The sequence below is a fragment of the Dryas octopetala genome, chromosome 2 (genome assembly GCF_963921425.1).
Source record: "Dryas octopetala chromosome 2, drDryOcto1.1, whole genome shotgun sequence".
In the NCBI taxonomy this organism is placed as follows: Eukaryota; Viridiplantae; Streptophyta; class Magnoliopsida; order Rosales; family Rosaceae; genus Dryas; species Dryas octopetala.
In genome coordinates, this window is record NC_141367.1 from 26,007,760 (window position 1) to 26,025,123 (window position 17,364).

The following is a 17,364-nucleotide window of genomic DNA, read 5'->3' on the forward strand; positions in this document are numbered from 1 at the left end:
TGTATATCATTAGACCGACCGTAGTATGTTGAACTAAATAATGATGTGTTTGGATGGAGGAAAAAAATTCGGAATTTAAACAAAACTCAGTATTTAAGAAATTACATGCTCTAATTTCCTTGTTTGGGTCAATAAATACAGAATTTTGTAAATTCTAGGTGAAAAAAAACTTGGGATTTGAAGGCTGTAAATTCTAACTTTAAATTCCACCTAAATTGGTGTCATTTTCAAAATTCCAATTTTTACAAAAGAAAAATAAGTCGTGTCGACCATGTCGACACTACCACCACTGTCGCCAACGTCACCACTACTAACACCACCACCCTCGCCACCCCCGCCACCACCCCCGCTGCCGCTGCCGCCACCAAGACCACCACCACCACCATCACCATCACCGTCACCACTACCACCACCACCATCACCATCACCATCACCATCATCGTCACCGCCGCCACCACCATCACCGTCATTTCCAACACCACCACCACCACCGCCGTCAACACCCCAATTTTAACCACCATCATTTCTCCCACCGCTTGTGGGCCATCACCCCTACCAATATGGTCAACTCACCATAAACATCATTTTTATTATTACCACCATCACCATCACTTTTTTGAATTGATGCATCAAAAATTAAAACTACCATAAATTCCATATTTAAACTCCATTATGTTTACATGTTATCCAAACAAGAAAATTTACATATTCTAGAATTTTAAATCACATTGTTTTAAATTCCGTCATTTGTGAATTCCTTAGTAATTTCAAACTACTTCATCCAAACGCACCATAAGAGTGTTATTTGCGTTTTTTTAGATTCTCGCATACTATTGCATAAAAATGTGTTTACAACTTTACATTATGCACAAGAGTTTAATATCGAGTGTTTATTTAATTATCTAAATGATAAATGCAAAAAAAAAAAAAAAAGACTTAAAAATAATAATTTTGAAACAATATAAAAATATTTCATCATAATTAACCAGTGATAATCACATTGGATAAGGCCCTGTTTTATTGATAAACCAATGTTTGTTTAGTCACTGGTCATGTCTTGGAGACTTGGACAATACAGAGAGTACTACAAAGTCTACAATGTTGTAAACTGGTTTGAGTATGACTGAAATGTGAAGATTTATCCATAAAAATTGCAAATGAGGTATTAAGCACTAATTAAAGATGTGGGACAGCGATAGAAAAAGCCGATGCAACAACTATGTGATCATGAACTATGTGCACTAATAGAAAGATGAAAGATACATAGACATAATTGGTAGGTGATGGAGAAAAGTTAGAAAACTTAATTAGAAGGCTTCACAGTAATGATTAAAACTAATACTGGTTTTCTATTCAATCTATGGCTTTCAACAAATCTTTCGCAAATATTTAATGCCACAAAATGTTTGTCAAATAATAAAGTGTTATGGCATCAGCAGCAGAAGTCGTCGAGAAAAATCAAAACAGTGTTGCATTTTGCTGTCTTCCGTCGGTAAAAGTATTACATAACAGGCAAGAAAACAAGTATTATATCAAATATATTTGTCATTGATTGTCGGACCTCATAACATTCAAATTCAAAGGAATATTAACACCTTGATTAATTAACTAGCATTCTTAAACTAATCAATAATTTAGTTGACAAAAATTCAATTAATCAATTGAATGGGGTTCTTGGGCGTTGCTCGATCATATTGAGCATTGGACATTTGGACATATACATACACCGGTCCACAAACAAACATCAAAGAGATGGAGGCCTATCATTTGGTAGTCCGTACCCAGCTGTAATTTGGTATTAAGAATTTTGTTGTTTGTTGTTGTTGTTTGGTATGAATAATTCAAGTGGGTTGTGTTGTGTACTATTCAATAATAATTGTTAGAAAATTAACCACTTTGGGATTCAAGTTGGTTGTGTTGTGTCCACAAAACACATGGCGTGGATCATAATCAGTTTTGTTTTTCATCCTACAATAATCAGTTATGTTGAAGATAGGTTCATAATTAAGATTAAGATATTAATTAAAAGAACAAACATGATTAAATAATGTACACCTTCTTGCATGAAGAGCGCAATGAAATACCATTATTATTGTTTGGGGTCATGGTATGTCCAACATTGCAGCAATATGTCTCATATTATAATAAAGGCTTTTTAACATTTTACCTATTTGAATTTTGTAGTCGATCTCATTTCACCACTTGAGAAAACATTTGTGTCAGTTCACCACATGAATTAAAAATTTGTTGTAATATACCACATTTGGCTCATTTTGTCAACATTTTTGTTAAAAATAAGAGTGTTTTGGTCTTTTGCAAAATCATATTGTTATACAACATACTTTACCTGATTTGAGAAAATTAACTTGAAAATACCAAAATACCCTTATTTTCAATAAAAATTTAGACAAAATGAGCCATAAATGATACATTACAATAAATTTTTAATTTAAGTGAAAATTTGATATAATTTTTTTAAGTAGTGAAGTGAGATCGACCTAAAAATTCAGGTGGGTAAAAAAACAATATGTTTAATAAAGCATATAGTGTTTTTTTTGGCCATGAAAGCATATAGTGTTTAAATATACAATGTGTTATCTTAATAGATCTTATTGTATCTTAAAGATAAATCTCACTTTTTACCCAATTTCTTTATAGCATATGTACCTTGGATCAAATTTTGACCATTCATTATAAGCATGCAAAACATACTCTACCATTTCGTAACTTTATGAAAATAGTGTTACACGCATCTTTGAGTTATTTATTTAATATAATAATTAATAATTCATAGTCAACTTCACATTAAACCGCATATTATATATATATATATGCATTTTGTCTTTAAGTAATTTACATTCGCAACTATCAACACCATCAAAATAATTTCAATTATAATTTTATATTTTGTGCTATTTTCAATAGAAACTAATCATGAGAATATGTGACTCACACATTTCATCAAAGTAGGGAGAAATTCAAATGTGAACATTTGTTGAATTGTGACTTCTTTTTTTTGCCAAGATTGAATTGTGACTTGAATTTAAAGGTGAGATTCAATTCAAAGGTATGTGATTCATTGGCTTCATCATGTTTAAATGAATGTGGATGATTTATGATTTATCAATCAAGGTATGTGGATGATTTATGATTTATCAATCAAGGTGGATCATGAATGTATTAAATTGGGATTCATTGATCTCTTTTTGTGAAGTTCATTCCTGCCTATAAAAGGAGGGGCTATAGGATCCTACAGCCAATGGGCCTCTTTATCATCGTTGACTTGGACAATAGAGCAATCTTAAATTTGTGGCCATTGTTAAAAATTAAAAAAATAAATAAAAGCAGTATCTTAGATCAATAGATTTGCCACCTATTCGGCTATTCCCGATGCAACTAAAACACAGTTCAACTGAAATTGTCAAGCTTTCCTTTTCAAGCACACGTGAAAACTGATGTCCATGGTTTATCGTTGACATTTTACCTATTGTCCTCTTGTGTTAATATTTACTTCGAAACGGGGGCGTTTTAGTCTTTAAACATGCTACTAGTCCTCTGTGAGCAGCGTGTATCAAAACGTCGCCGTTCCGTACCACCCATGCCACAATTTGCAAATACCACTACCAGCACAACAGTTAGGAGAGGTGCGGTCTCATGTTGGCGGCTCTACGATATCGATCACTCTCTCTCTCATCCTCGTCCTCATCACCGCTCCTTCAACGATGGAAGCTAGGGTTTCCAGCTCCAGGCCACGTGTTCTCCTCGTTCACTAACAAAGGCCTGCTTGATCTCCAAGAGGTCGAGAAGGTTCTGAGCGACGTGAAGGCAGACGATGTGAAGGTCATACCGGCCAACAAGCAGTGCGAGTGGGCCGATTTCATGGTTATCGCCACCGGAAGGTCCACGTGGCACGTCAAGAACATCGCTCAAGCCCTAATTTACAAGGCAGGTCCGGTTCTTCTAATTTCAATGGTGAAACGTTGTGTTTGGTTGCCGAGAATCGGAGGGAAACGAAGAGAGTAAAACGTTGAGTTTTTATTTTGTATTAAATTTGTTGGGCGAGTTGGTTCAATCACTGCTATTTATGATTAAATTAGCTATGCCGTTATTGTGTATCACTGACAGTTATCCATTTCCGAAGGATTAGTCATCTGTTTGGTTAATTAGAACGCTTTACATTTTCTTAGGTGAAAGGGAAATGAGTAAGTGCATATATAGTTTATCTTCAGTAATAAAAAACATAAAAACAATGCTGCTTGGTGATTAACTAGGTTCCATCTTATTGGTTATCAATGATGAACTTGATCACAATCTGATTATCACTGTATTTGTTTTTATGAGCAGTCTAAGCAAAAGCAGAAAGGTGCTCAGCGGTTAGTGCTTCCCAGTGTGGAAGGGCAAGAGGGAGGAAAGTGGATTGTCATTGACTCTGGTATGTGCAGCTCATTGTAGTATCATTATTGATGGCTGTCTAAAACTAATTTTGGTTTATATACTTACTTTTTTTAATGGTATGTTCAATACAGTTGCACAAACCCACTACAGAATATTTGGGCAACTAAAAGTTCATTTATTGATATGCCAACCGTCCGTGGGCATTTTTGTAGTGTGTATAACTAATGCCATTTTGGTATAGAATTTTGTAGTGTTTATTGTAATTGAATATCTGATTAACGTGTGCCACTTTTGTATTTCCTATTGTAACTTTCAGAAACTATGTGAAATCTTACAAATAATAGTAGAGTATAAGAATGTTGTAAACTTTTGTATAACCGGTCAAATATAATGTCCCCAATGAGTGCACAGTGATTACCTGTCTCAGTGATATTGAATATTATATATTGTTTCTTTAATCTTTTTCGAGTGTTGTAATGGCCATCTTCATTTATTTAGGCAAAGTGATAGTTCATGCTCTTGATGAGAAGGCTAGAGCTTACTACAACCTGGAGAATCTTTGGACTACAGAGACATCTGAAAGAGAACCAATTCAGGTAAAATTGAGGTTGACAAATTAATCTTTGCAATAGGTGCTGTACATCATAGACTACTCCTTTATGCCACCCCAACCAATTACCTCTAATAGAAATATTGTCAATGATGTTTTTGTGAGATCAGATCACCCAAGCACTTTTTCATTAGATATATAATCCCCTTTTAGAGTCATATTGTGAAGCAGCTATTGACGGTCTCTGTTATCAATTTTGTATCATTTTGGTTTTCAACTTTTCAGATTTCTTGGATCATTGTAATGATGGCATAAATAGATTTATCTCTACAAATTTAAAAGGGAAGTAGTCTTTTAGTTCTGGCATTGGAAATCTGCAAGTAAAGTTTTGATATTGCTGGCCAAAGGCAGTGTTTTGCATATTAGATTTTTTTTTTTTTTTTTGGTGAGACATCAAAGCTTTATATATGTTTTGATGCTGATGCTACTTCATTGCAACATAGGGAGTGATCTATCTCCTTCTCCCTGTTATATTTGTTTTGTGTGAAATCTCATGTAGATGCAAATTCCTCGCTCGGAAACCAGCTCTTAACTTTTCTCTTTTATTTGTTTAGGATTTGGATAAGGCTTTTGTGAAGATTCGTCCCAAGAACAACTCCAAGAAAAAACCTGCACAGAAAAGCGCATAACCACTAGTTTCCAGAAATTTGAGATGCTTTGAATTCTTGCCATTTTATTTTCATATCTTGAACATCACGAAGCTCTGTGCTTGTTCCTACTGCAGATTGTTATCTTGTTGAAGTTTTCGTTGGAATTTGTCATTTTCGTCGTAGAAATCATTGGTGATTTCATTGCCTTGTATGCTTTGTAACATTTAGTTAATACTTGTCTTGTTGAAATTTTCGTTGGATTATCTCTTTCTTTGCTGAACATTGAGAGATGTAATTGTCCTGATGACAATCTCTTATTGAGCCCTCAGTATGAGTTTAACTCGTTTCTGATTAGGTCGAGAAATATCCAAATGTATTTAAATTTTGAATTGAGTTCAGATTGAATTAGACTATACATGGATTACCATTTCTCTAACTTCATAAGAAATTCAAACCAGCTAGTTCTTTTCCTACGTGATAAGACACTGGCTAGTTTAGGGTCATTAATGGACCAACCAACTCAACGGGTCGGTAGGCTGCGGCCCAAATAATGACCCTGACTGCTGGCGATAACACCAAAGCCCAAAAGTCATCGCGACCAACAAACAGATGAACTGACTTACCTAATTTTCCTTCTGATAAATTGAACAATTCCATAAAAGTCCTCGCAACATCGTCAAAATCACCATCCTGCCCCTTCTAATAACACCCTCATTATTCATTAATGGCTGCATGGTGATTAAACTCAAAAGCAGCCCCATTCACCAATCCTCGCAGCCACCTAGTACAAACGAGAGACTCTTCAATGGGCCATGCCCCATCATGTGGATCCCACCCACCTCATGTGAGAGATGCCCCAGCGGCATGGCCCATACAAGATTTAGTCAGTACAAACAGCTCAAAGTCACAACACCTGCATTGGTAGACACTTTGTTTCCATCGCCACCTTAACACTCTTCGGAGTTCCCAAAGCCGCAACACAGAAAACAACTACAACAAAAGCATTTCATTTGAGTTTTTGTTTCCTGTTCTATAAAAGCCAGACGCGCTTTTCCTCCCATTTCTGGCTACACTTGTCCCTTGGCATTTTTCAATTCACCTACTCTCTCCAGAGCTCTCATGGCTTCTATTGCTGCATCAAACGTCGTCGCTTTTAAATCCGCCGGCATCTCCGACAAATTCGGAGCTCCCAGCGATGCTAGAGCCTGCCATTTCAAGCAGTGGTCCCCGATTTCTAGTACGACCGGATCGGGTTGGAGCATTGGTCTTCAGTACAGATCCAAGAGCTCCTTCACTTCCCCCGGTACTTAAAATTTGAATTAAGCGCGAAACGATTCGTTTTGTTTTAGAATGCATTTGCAATTGAATTTGAATTTAGATTAGGGGTTTGTTACTTGGTGTCATTGATGGTGCTTGGTGGCACGTGCAGGTGGCGTGAGGGCTCAGGTGGCCACGCTGGAACAAGCAAGCACAGGAGCAGCCCAAAAGGTGGAGGCTCCTGTGGTGGTAGTGACTGGAGCTTCTAGAGGCATTGGCAGAGCCATTGCTTTGTCTTTGGGCAAAAATGGTTGTAAGGTTAGCTACACTTAGCACTAGACTCCTAGTCCTAGTCACTAGTGTAGAATCTCTCATTTCTGTTTCTGGGTCTTGGTTAATGATGGATGAATTGATGATTGATGATTGTGCATGTGGAAATGTTGATATTTTGGTGGTGTTATACAGGTCCTTGTTAATTACGCAAGGTCGTCAAAGGAGGCCGAGGAGGTTGCCAAAGAGGTAAAATAATTATTTATTTACATCATACTAAACCACTAATACATCTTACTCACTTGAAATTCAGAATTAGCATGGATTTCATGTATGTTAGTTTATGCAATGGTGATAGTGATTGTGTATTTGGGTTTTTCTTGCAGGTTGAGGCATTGGGTGGACAAGCTCTTACTTTCGGAGGAGATGTTTCAAAAGAAGAAGATGTGGAAGCGATGCTCAAAACTGTAAGCAAATGTTCCTTCTAATAGTAAATTGGGTTGGTTTGACATCATTATGCCAGTTGTGTTATGCTTCATGATTTTACATCTGCAGGCGGTTGATGCTTGGGGAACTGTTGATGTACTGATAAATAATGCAGGTTATTGCAAGTTTTACCTCCTTTTGTATATTTTGCAATTCAAATTTAGTCCTCTAACTTTTCAACCATGTTTGGTTTCAGGAATTACTAGGGATGGTCTCTTGATGAGAATGAAGAAATCCCAATGGCAGGAGGTCATTGATCTAAATCTTACTGGTGTATATCTATGTATCCAGGTGCGTGTTTTTTATTTTTGATTTTTCATGGCAATGCTACTTCATTTCTAAGTGGAACTGAGAAACTTCACTTTTTTCAGGCTGCAGCCAAAATTATGATGAAGAAGAAGAAGGTAAATACCATTCCGTATATGTGTTTTGCACTTTGGATATTAATTTTTTTAAAAGAAAATCTAATTTCTTAACTCAGTCGAATGATGCTTTTGCAGGGAAGGATAATCAATATAGCATCAGTTGTTGGCCTAGTTGGCAATGTTGGACAAGCCAACTATAGTGCTGCAAAAGCAGGAGTAATTGGCCTGACAAAAACTGTTGCTAAGGAATATTCAAGCAGAAACATCAATGTGAGTCTTCCAAAATTCTATATTTTTTCTAGTGATCAGACACTTCCCAAGATGGTATTAGTGCTAGTTGATGGAGTGAATCATAAACTTTGGATTTTCTTCAGGTTAATGCTATTGCCCCGGGCTTTATTGCATCGGACATGACTGCCAAGCTAGGGGGTGACATTGAGAAGAAAATTCTAGAGACCATCCCCTTAGGTGAGGCCGGGGGAAGTTTTACTTATCCAAATCAAGTAGTTGTCAAGGATTGTTGATAATAGTTTTTTTAAACTATTTAATAAATGAAGAACTTTTGTTATTATTTTTGGCTGTGACTACAGGAAGATATGGCCAACCTGAAGAAGTTGCTGGACTGGTTGAATTCTTGGCCCTTAGTCCTGCAGCCAGTTACATAACTGGACAGGTTTCTTTCTTTCTTTCTTTTAAAATTTGTTTTAATATAGTTTGTTGGAATTAATTGTTTGTTGAGAGCTTTATATACTTGACTTTGTCTCATAGTTACCTAAAACGTGAACTGTCAAAGTGTCATGGTTCGCGAAATGGAATAGGACTATGGTATTATATCTACCCTGAACATGGAATGATGGGTTTGACTTGGACTCGAATCAAACTTTAATAGACATTTTTATTTAAAATTTGAATGTGATAGTCTAAATGTTTTTATAATTTTGGTCTCATTTTCCTCAAAACATCATAATCTACAAAAATTCTTTAGTTATCATGTTTCCCTTAAAAAACGACAATACAGGAGATACATGAAGGATATTTTTGGATAACCAAAAGTAGCGTATTGGAATATTAGTCTGTAACATTTTGGACTTGTGATCCAGATCACAGATCATGAGGGTTGTAGTTGTGTATTGTGGTAATTATGCTTTGTAACGAGGAGCTCTGTTTACTGTTGTGGGTAGCCAATGGATATCCCAAAACTACTGTGTTATTTTTCAACGCTTACTATAATGAGTGAAGTTGGTGTCATAACCCTAGCCTTCCTGGTCTTTCCTCGTATATCATTTGACAACAACCTGCCTTCTCCAATTTTTTGTCAATGACCATAAATTACTTGTCTTGCAGGTGCTTACCATTGATGGAGGGATGGTGATGTAGGTCTATTATCCTGCCCACCTCAAGAAGTGGGTTAGAGCCTCAGACAAAGTCTGGAATGGGATCACAGGATTCAGCTGGGTTTGGAATTGATTAAGTGGAAGCTCGGGTTACAAGTCTTTTGCAGGTAGTTCAATAATAAGTACTCCAGCAAGTTTGGATAGAATTTCAGTTTAGCTTGTCAATGACACTAAAAGGAGTCGTGTAAAATGACCTTTATGGAATGTGTTTGTTAAAATGGAAATGAAGTTTTCAGTGAAGTCGTGCTGCTAGCGAGCATGACACTGAATTTATACGACATATCACCTACAGAATTACACACTCTATATTAACCATGATACCATGTTACCATCCATTGGTTTGCAGTTTATGTGGGTTCCATTGGAACCCACATTGATGGATGGTTGAAATTTTATGTAACTTATTTCATTATCAATTATAGAGAATATGTTCCCTTTAATTTTTCCTTTATGGTTACGGGCCCTAAAAGCTCTAATGCTTCATGCATGCTGTTCTCTGGTCAGCGTGATTGCAATTTGGTTTCGACTTTTGATTGTATGACATAAAAACACATTTTTAATCTTTATATTTTGGGAGTTCACGCATCAATGCATCATAGACAAATATTTTAATTCCTTTTACATTACAAGTTGCAGTTGCAACTTTTAAAACGTAACCACCAGATCGTTCTAGATTTTTCTTTTCCTTATCTTGTCTTGTCAGCAAATATAGTTTCGTGCAGTGTCAAATTAAGCCAGGTTGGAGGGAGCTCATCACATTGTTCTAATTTTCTTCTAGCCTACAATTTGAATCGAAGTTTTCTCTTTTAAAATTTGAATTTTTTTCAATGATTGTTAAACCCGTAATAAAAATTTATGCAAGCAAGGAATAATTCTTTCCTTGCAAGCATGAAATTATTACGTGTAGATCCACCCCAAAATTGATATCCGAATATCCCACCCATGATTCCACGAAGCATGGTAGATTTGTCCAAAGTTGTTCTAGGGCTCTAAGCTCATCTCAAGCAATCCTTGAAGCACTGAAATAGAAATATCCCCTTTAAATTTGATTTATTCACTTTCAATTAGCCAGATTCGAGAGTGAATTATCCTATAAATACCTATTAGGATTAGAAGTTCAGGGTCTAACGTGAATTTTAATTTTATTTATTTTTAATAAAGTAAAATACTAAATGACTGTTGCCACATAATTTTTGAGGACTAAAATTGAAGTAAGATATTAATACGTCTCCTGTCAGGACTAAAGTTTACAAAAATTTGGTGATTCTAGTATTATTTATGCATCTAGTATCGGGTCCCAAATATTTCGTTCTACTTTTCCACACCTTTCACTTTAAAGCTTTCACATTCGCAGCTTTAAAAGTAGGTAACCTTCTATCTGTTCAGAATCTCTCTCTGTATATGGCGTAATCGAAGCTAGTTTTCCACACCAAGTCCAAGAATTTGAACCCTGATTTCTGCACAAACTCTCTCTCTCTCTCTCTGTGTTCCTGCATCTGGGTTAAAATTTCATGGAGACCTCAATTATTTGCAGCCCAACACTCCCCACATTCTTGTCCATGTTTCTACTGATCTATGTTTTTGCCTACTTTGTGCTTTTCCGCAACTGGGGTCCAAAGCATAGAGCAGAAGCTTCAAGCTGCCTAATCTCTCTAGCTCATGGCACTTCAGCAGTTCTCATGGCCGCCCATGCAGTAATACACAGCCACACAGCACCCACTTTTGCCTCCCCCAACACCTCCTTCCAAAACACAGTACTTGAATTCAGCATAGCCTACTTCTTGCTGGACCTTCTTCACTATTTACTCTTCTTCCCAAACGACATCCTGTTTATTCTCCACCATTTAGCCACACTCTATGTCTTTGCGACTTGTCGTTTTGTGGTTCATCATGGGGCTTATGCTATTCTAGTGCTTCTTTTTCTTGCCGAGATTACAAGTGGTTGTCAGAACGTTTGGACACTGACCAGTTTCCGCAAGGCTGATTCACCTGCTGCAGCCAAATTGCATGACTTCTTATCTCCTCGTTTTTATGCTTTTTATAGTGTTTTTAGGGGGATTCTTGGACCATTGTTTGTGTTTAAGATGGGGTTGTTCTATGTAAGTGGGGCAGCTGACCAAAAAATTCCTAGATGGGCATGGGTCTCTTGGATGGGTGTGATTGTAATTGCTATCTGCCTTAGCATATTGTGGGTTTCAAATCTTTGGATAGATTGGTATAGAAACAAAGTGCAGAAGAAAGAGAGGTAGAACCTATGATTTTTTTTGTAAATTATGCATGGGTATAATTTCCTTCCATGATACCCTGTTGTTCCTTTATGAATGCAGTATAAGGTTTATATTTCCAAGTTTAGTTTCATGGATGTCTGATCTTATTACTAATGTCAACCATTAGATAGGCTGGTCTTTACCTTTTGGTTTTCATTCATGGAGAATGTTCCAAACTTCCAGTTAAGGGCCTAACGTATATAGTACATATACCATATGGATATGATATACAAATAAATCTAACAAATCTAACAATCCATATGGTAGAATTATCCCTCACATCGACTCTATATACATGGGTTTGATTTTCTTTTTTGGGTGGCCAATCACATTGAGTCTGATTGATATTTGCACTCAATGCACCAAAAATCATCACTATCAGTCATTACAAAGCATATAAATGATGACCATTTATTGACATCGACCCAAGCGCAGGATTTTACTCTCCCTTATCTGACATACAAGAAACCACATCTGCCTATGAGGATAGGATGGTAATCCACTTACAACAGCCTATGGAGCTTTTGAAAGCTATTGTTAATCGAATACAACAAATTATAACTTAGCATATTTCTTATCCTAAACTTCCATGTATAAAGAAATCCAATGTTTACAGGCCTACAATTGAAGCATTGGATGTGTCAGGATTACCATAGTAGTTAAGCTCTACAAAAGTACCTCCACCTTCTCCCTTGGCCAGTCTTCCCGGATTGACACACATACATTTAGCCTGCTCTTCCCCTTCACAACTTTCACCAAGGGACAGAACCTGGACCCAAAGCAAAATTTCTGTTAACTTTTCTTGGTGACATTCAGCATTTCCTTGGTTTAAATATCTAAGAATGGCAAAATTAATAACCCGCTCTTCATCGGGGTGTCAGACACCTTTCTGTATGATCTTCTGATTTGACATTGAAATTGGTTTAACCATTTACCTTCACAAAATACTTCATGTCGGAGGGTAGGATGAGAATATCTGGGATCAATGAGATATTTAGAGCTTCTGGAGCAAGTGAAAAATCCAATGGAATGCCTTCTGCTGGTGGATATAGAGGATAAAAGCTGTCCCAAAAAGTACAAAATAAGTTTAGGATTTTAGATTGTAAAGCACTTCTGACCATATAGACCTACTACCATCAGTTGGAACAAATTTGAAGAAATTATTAGAACATGCCTGCGCTGGCCAAGTATATGGTTTGCAAGTCTACTCATGCGATCAATGGGTGTTCCATCCTTTGGAATACGCGAGATTTCCTCTCCACTAAGGTGTTTGAGAATATCCACAGAGCAGCAACCTATCTTGACCTGCAACCAAAAATTGTGAATGAAATTTTTAACTACATCCTATCATGCTTTGGATTCTTATAAAAGCAACTAAAGCAAGGAATGAAAGTTTTGTAATGTAAATGCATGATACAGAAATGATCATGGATGAAGCTAAATCAAACTTGTGGGGTCAAGTATAGATAATTTGTTTGCCAATCCATTTTTGTTGACCAAGTGCGTTTTATAAATTAGAATCCCAAGCTTTTTATATTAGTAAGAGTTTGGCACAACAAACTTGACATTCTAACATCAACACTCATTTTAGAAATGTTACAGAGGTAGTCATGATTTCAGGACAAGTGACAGCCAGTTACCTGATTTGCCTCGAAAATCCCCGGATTTGTGAGACTGGTTATCTGAGTAACAATTAAGTAAATTCACTTAGTAAGCATAACTGCAGAACATGAAATTTATTTAGGAATTTCCCACTAGTTTGAAAGATTAACTGCTCGAAATCTATAAAACCATGTACCTGATGTTTGAGAACAGATGGATGAATATCGAAGGCAGGCTGCACAACCAAGAGAAATATATGACCTTGATATTATTTTTTTATTTTATCATCTCAATGAATTGTAAGCAAAATGAGCAGAGATATAGTATATTTGTTTGATTCAAAAGTAACATTACCTGAGGGAAAACAAAATCATGGTTAGCATCCCGTATAGATGGTACAAGAACAATACGTGCATGTGAACCCATGTATTCTGCATAATCTTGCAACTGAAAAAAATGAAAGATAAAAGGGAAAATGCATGAAGACTAAACAGATCACAGATGTATACAGTTCTTCACAGCAACAATTACACGACCTCTTAAGTACATACCCTTCTTCTAAGAATCTCAGAATCAAATATTTCATCAAAGCTCCTGTCGATAGTTCCTTTCTTAATTTCTGGATGTTCAGAATCAATAAATGGTCCTAGCTGAGAAAAGCATCAACATTTGAACATATGAGTGGTTCATGCAGTAAGAAAAATTCATTTGAAGAAAAGCACGTACTTACCAATATAAGCAACTGAGGCAGCTTTCTTTTTGCATATGCTAGCAGCTCTTCGAGAGGCTCAAACAATAAGTTGTCTGTTGTGGTAAAAGGGCCTGATGCAATGATCTGTTTAAATACCGAAAGTATAGGTTACCAACAGGAATGAAGAGTTTTGCACGGAATTGTGAAATGTTAAAACCATTTCACGTATTGATTTCATATCAACAATGATTAAGTACTATTTCTTTTTATATAAGAGCAATGATTAAGTATTATATATAACATCATATAGATAAAACCTAACATTCAAGCAAGCAGAAAGTAAATAGTTGATGTTCTTGTTTGTGCCCAGAAATCTAGGAAATCATACTGCCTTGCTTCAACCATTTGGGTCAGCAACTTAAATCCTTCTGCCTCTTCAACTTAAAAGTCTCCAGCTTACTGTGCAGCAGTGTATTTCCACCTTACTTAAAGCATTTCTAAATTATCTTGATTCTATTAAATCATCATTAGAGGTCCTACTCTTAGATTCTTCAAATTCACATTTAAACATTACCTTCCAAGTCAGGTCAGAGTCTTTTATGAAAAATGAATCCTATGGTTTACTAGAAACAGTACTACGCTAATGGTGACTGACAGATAAACATAAGCTTTAACATAAAAACAAAAACTATAATAATATCTACAGACTACAAGCTTACGCACCACTGATAGCTCTGGTTGTGTACTGGACAGACCAATTGACAAAACCTCCTGATCCAAAGCTTGTTTTTTTGCAGGAGGCAAGTTTGCATCAGCAGCAACAGATAAAGGGATTGAATCTACCAGTTTTGAAGCAATGAAGCAGTGTCCACTAGGATTGTGCCCTTCAATACCTACTACCTGCAGGAATGCAATACTTCCATGTTAGATTTTAGACCTGGAACAGTATTTCAACATTTGGAACCAGAGCCATCATTCTATGTTTTTCATGTTCCATACCTGGCCTGGAAAGATTGAAAACTTATTCAAGTTCTGTAATTCTATACGAACACGTTGGCCTCCAGAATGTTCAGCACTGCCAAAAATTGAAAGAAAAAAGAATTATACAAAGAAAAGCTATAGGTTACCAGCAGGCTCTCACTTATGTACATTTGTCAAACTAAGGTAGTGGAGCCTTGCCTTTAACAGGCCCACTCCAAGAGGGTAAGCAATGTATCTTAGGCCTATTAGCCCTGAGTGGAACCCAACCTGATGTAGAAGTGGCCTAAGTGTTGCCTAAAAGAAGACTAAGATCCTAAGACAATATTGTTTGATGGCTAAACCTAGGGGAGTCCAGTTTTTCCTAGGCCTTCAGAGTTTGATCTCATAGTTGCATGCATCTAAATTCTCAAAGCTTTATTATTGTGTAGTTTGACAGGTGAAGTAGACATGAATGTTCTTAGTATTCTGACATTGTTGACAAAGCAGGAACCTATAGTCCTGTTAGTAAATTGTTTCACATGAAGTGTTAAAGGAAAGTCCAGGACTTCCTACCTGCTTTGCAACAAGGTGGACTTCTCATTCAAATGGCCCTCTCCATCACAACAGATCATGCCAACAGTAAATATGCTTTTCTGAAACAAAATAAGCTAAATCATAACCAGTCTTGGACAGTCACCAAAACATCTTGCCACCAGATTTTTTAGTATATAGATTGATGGAGAGAGAGAGAGAGAGAGAGAGAGAGAGAGAGAGAGAGAGAGAGAGAGAGAGAGAGAACACAGTTACCATACCTGTGAAGAAATTGTAGGGTCCACTGGTTCCTCATACTGCACAGATGAAACCAGTGCAGCTGCATACTTTCTAATTCGGTTTTCAAGTGCGTTAAACTAAATCACCAAAAGCTTAAGTTAGCGCAGCACATATGTGGAGGTGAAGATCAACATGCTATAATAATTTCACTCACCCTATCTGCAATCCTGTCATACATGAACCTACAACCTATTTCAGGACTTGAACCATGGACTACTAAAGAACACCTCTTGCCAGGCTTAACCTTCCTGATAATGTCATCCTCATCATTCTCATTATCATGTTCCTTTTCTCCATTTTCTGTATTTGGCCTACTATTGATGCTAAATTTCACAACAAACTTGTCTGTTCGTCGCCCAAAAGGAGTCACAAGTTTTGTTGGTTTTCCAGAAGAATAAATGTTCCCAATTGTTTGTGGAGTTGAATCAACTGACTCGGAAAATTGGTTATGAGATTTGAATGGTGGAGTGCCAGGAACCTCTTCCTTTATATCTCCACCTTCATCATTCAAAATCCTGCACGGATTTCGCATATCCACATATCCACAAACATATATGTAATCACAAACAAGCAAGTATAGGTATAAATAAAGTAAAAAACATATATGGTGCTTACATGTCCACATCTTTACTTGAGTAGATATGCAGTCCGGGTTCCTCTTTATCGATGGCTTCTTTCTTCTCATTTTGCAAATGCAGTAAAAACCCACCCATTTCGGCATTTTGTACCACTGGTTCGTTTATTTGCCTGCCTCAAAATCACATTTGAAACCAGATAATAATTGGTAAAACAAGTCAATATATGAAGATAATCCCTTTCTCCAGTGACCATCAAGAGAATGTAAAAAAACAATTTAAACATTAAGGTTGGGATTTTTCCTCAAATGCAAAATTGAATTATTCAAAATATGAGGGGGAGAGTAATGAACCTGTTGAGGTAATAAACCTCCCAGCTTGAAACGAGATCCGAAGGCTTGAGAGTGTAATTTATGCAGCATGTAAGACCTAATCGATAATGGTGGCTTCAATATACACTGTTCTGTAAATAGGGATGAAATTCAATGGCAAAAAGCGAAGGATCTTACATTTCTTGAGTACTTCCTCTTCGTCTTCGAGAGTGAAACCGCTCTTGTTGAATTCGGCTTTGATTTCGTCTTCCATAAGTCACACTCTCTCTATCCTCTCTCTCTCTCTCTCTCTCTCTCTCTCTCTCTCTCTCTCTCTCTCTCTCTCTCTAGGGTTTCAGAAGCTGCCACTTTGGGAGTTCCAGACAATTGGCGGGAAAAGTTCAGCCTTTGGTGGGTAACTAATTCCGTGCTTCCCTTTTCATTGTCCGCAATCCGCATGATGGGCCGCCAAAATATAGTCAGGCGAGCCCAAAATTTGGCAGCCCAAATTGGGGATAAAGCCCAAGTCCTGTCAGGCAAGAGTTCTATACTCGGCCTGAGTAAGCCCAAACTACACACACATGTAAGAGTTCGATTTTACCCTCTCCCTCCTTTTTATGGTCGATTACTCTAAATAAGAAAAAGAAATATAACACAGTACTTGATGATGGGTAATTCTCTTCAATCCCAATCATTTACTCTACAAACTCGTACTCAAAAACTTTCAATGAACAATCATTTCATAAAATTTAATTTCTAA

The 17,364-nt window shown here is 36.8% G+C and overlaps 3 protein-coding genes and 1 pseudogene across 3 annotated transcripts; 3 read left to right on the forward strand and 1 right to left on the reverse strand.

Annotated features, from left to right (window-relative positions):
- The first annotated feature begins 3,610 nt into the window (after nt 1-3,610).
- LOC147294778 (Lojap-related protein) lies at nt 3,611-5,844 on the forward strand. The gene is made up of 4 exons (XM_086233015.1): nt 3,611-3,945; nt 4,345-4,432; nt 4,894-4,991; nt 5,560-5,844. Exons 1-4 carry the CDS (start codon nt 3,655-3,657, stop codon nt 5,632-5,634), a joined length of 552 nt encoding a protein of 183 aa, XP_086089141.1. The 5' UTR covers nt 3,611-3,654; the 3' UTR covers nt 5,635-5,844.
- Nucleotides 5,845-6,529: 685 nt separating this feature from the next.
- On the forward strand, nt 6,530-9,647 carry LOC147294779 (3-oxoacyl-[acyl-carrier-protein] reductase 4-like). The gene is made up of 11 exons (XM_086231592.1): nt 6,530-6,898; nt 7,025-7,170; nt 7,318-7,371; nt 7,509-7,589; nt 7,678-7,723; nt 7,805-7,899; nt 7,980-8,012; nt 8,109-8,243; nt 8,348-8,441; nt 8,564-8,646; nt 9,318-9,647. Exons 1-11 carry the CDS (start codon nt 6,715-6,717, stop codon nt 9,348-9,350), a joined length of 984 nt encoding a protein of 327 aa, XP_086087718.1. The 5' UTR covers nt 6,530-6,714; the 3' UTR covers nt 9,351-9,647.
- A 995-nt stretch (nt 9,648-10,642) lies between these two features.
- LOC147294780 (TLC domain-containing protein At5g14285 pseudogene) lies at nt 10,643-11,705 on the forward strand (annotated as a pseudogene).
- A 234-nt stretch (nt 11,706-11,939) lies between these two features.
- POLA2 (DNA polymerase alpha 2) lies at nt 11,940-16,898 on the reverse strand. Its single transcript, XM_086231879.1, has 16 exons — nt 16,803-16,898; nt 16,647-16,722; nt 16,334-16,465; nt 15,873-16,233; nt 15,700-15,795; nt 15,461-15,540; nt 14,927-15,002; nt 14,651-14,827; nt 13,967-14,071; nt 13,788-13,886; nt 13,591-13,683; nt 13,433-13,471; nt 13,275-13,316; nt 12,809-12,939; nt 12,570-12,696; nt 11,940-12,403 (listed from the first exon to the last, which is right to left on the reverse strand). The coding sequence occupies exons 1-16, from the start codon at nt 16,876-16,878 to the stop codon at nt 12,245-12,247; spliced, it is 1,869 nt and encodes a 622-aa protein (XP_086088005.1). The 5' UTR covers nt 16,879-16,898; the 3' UTR covers nt 11,940-12,244.
- Nucleotides 16,899-17,364: the final 466 nt, after the last annotated feature.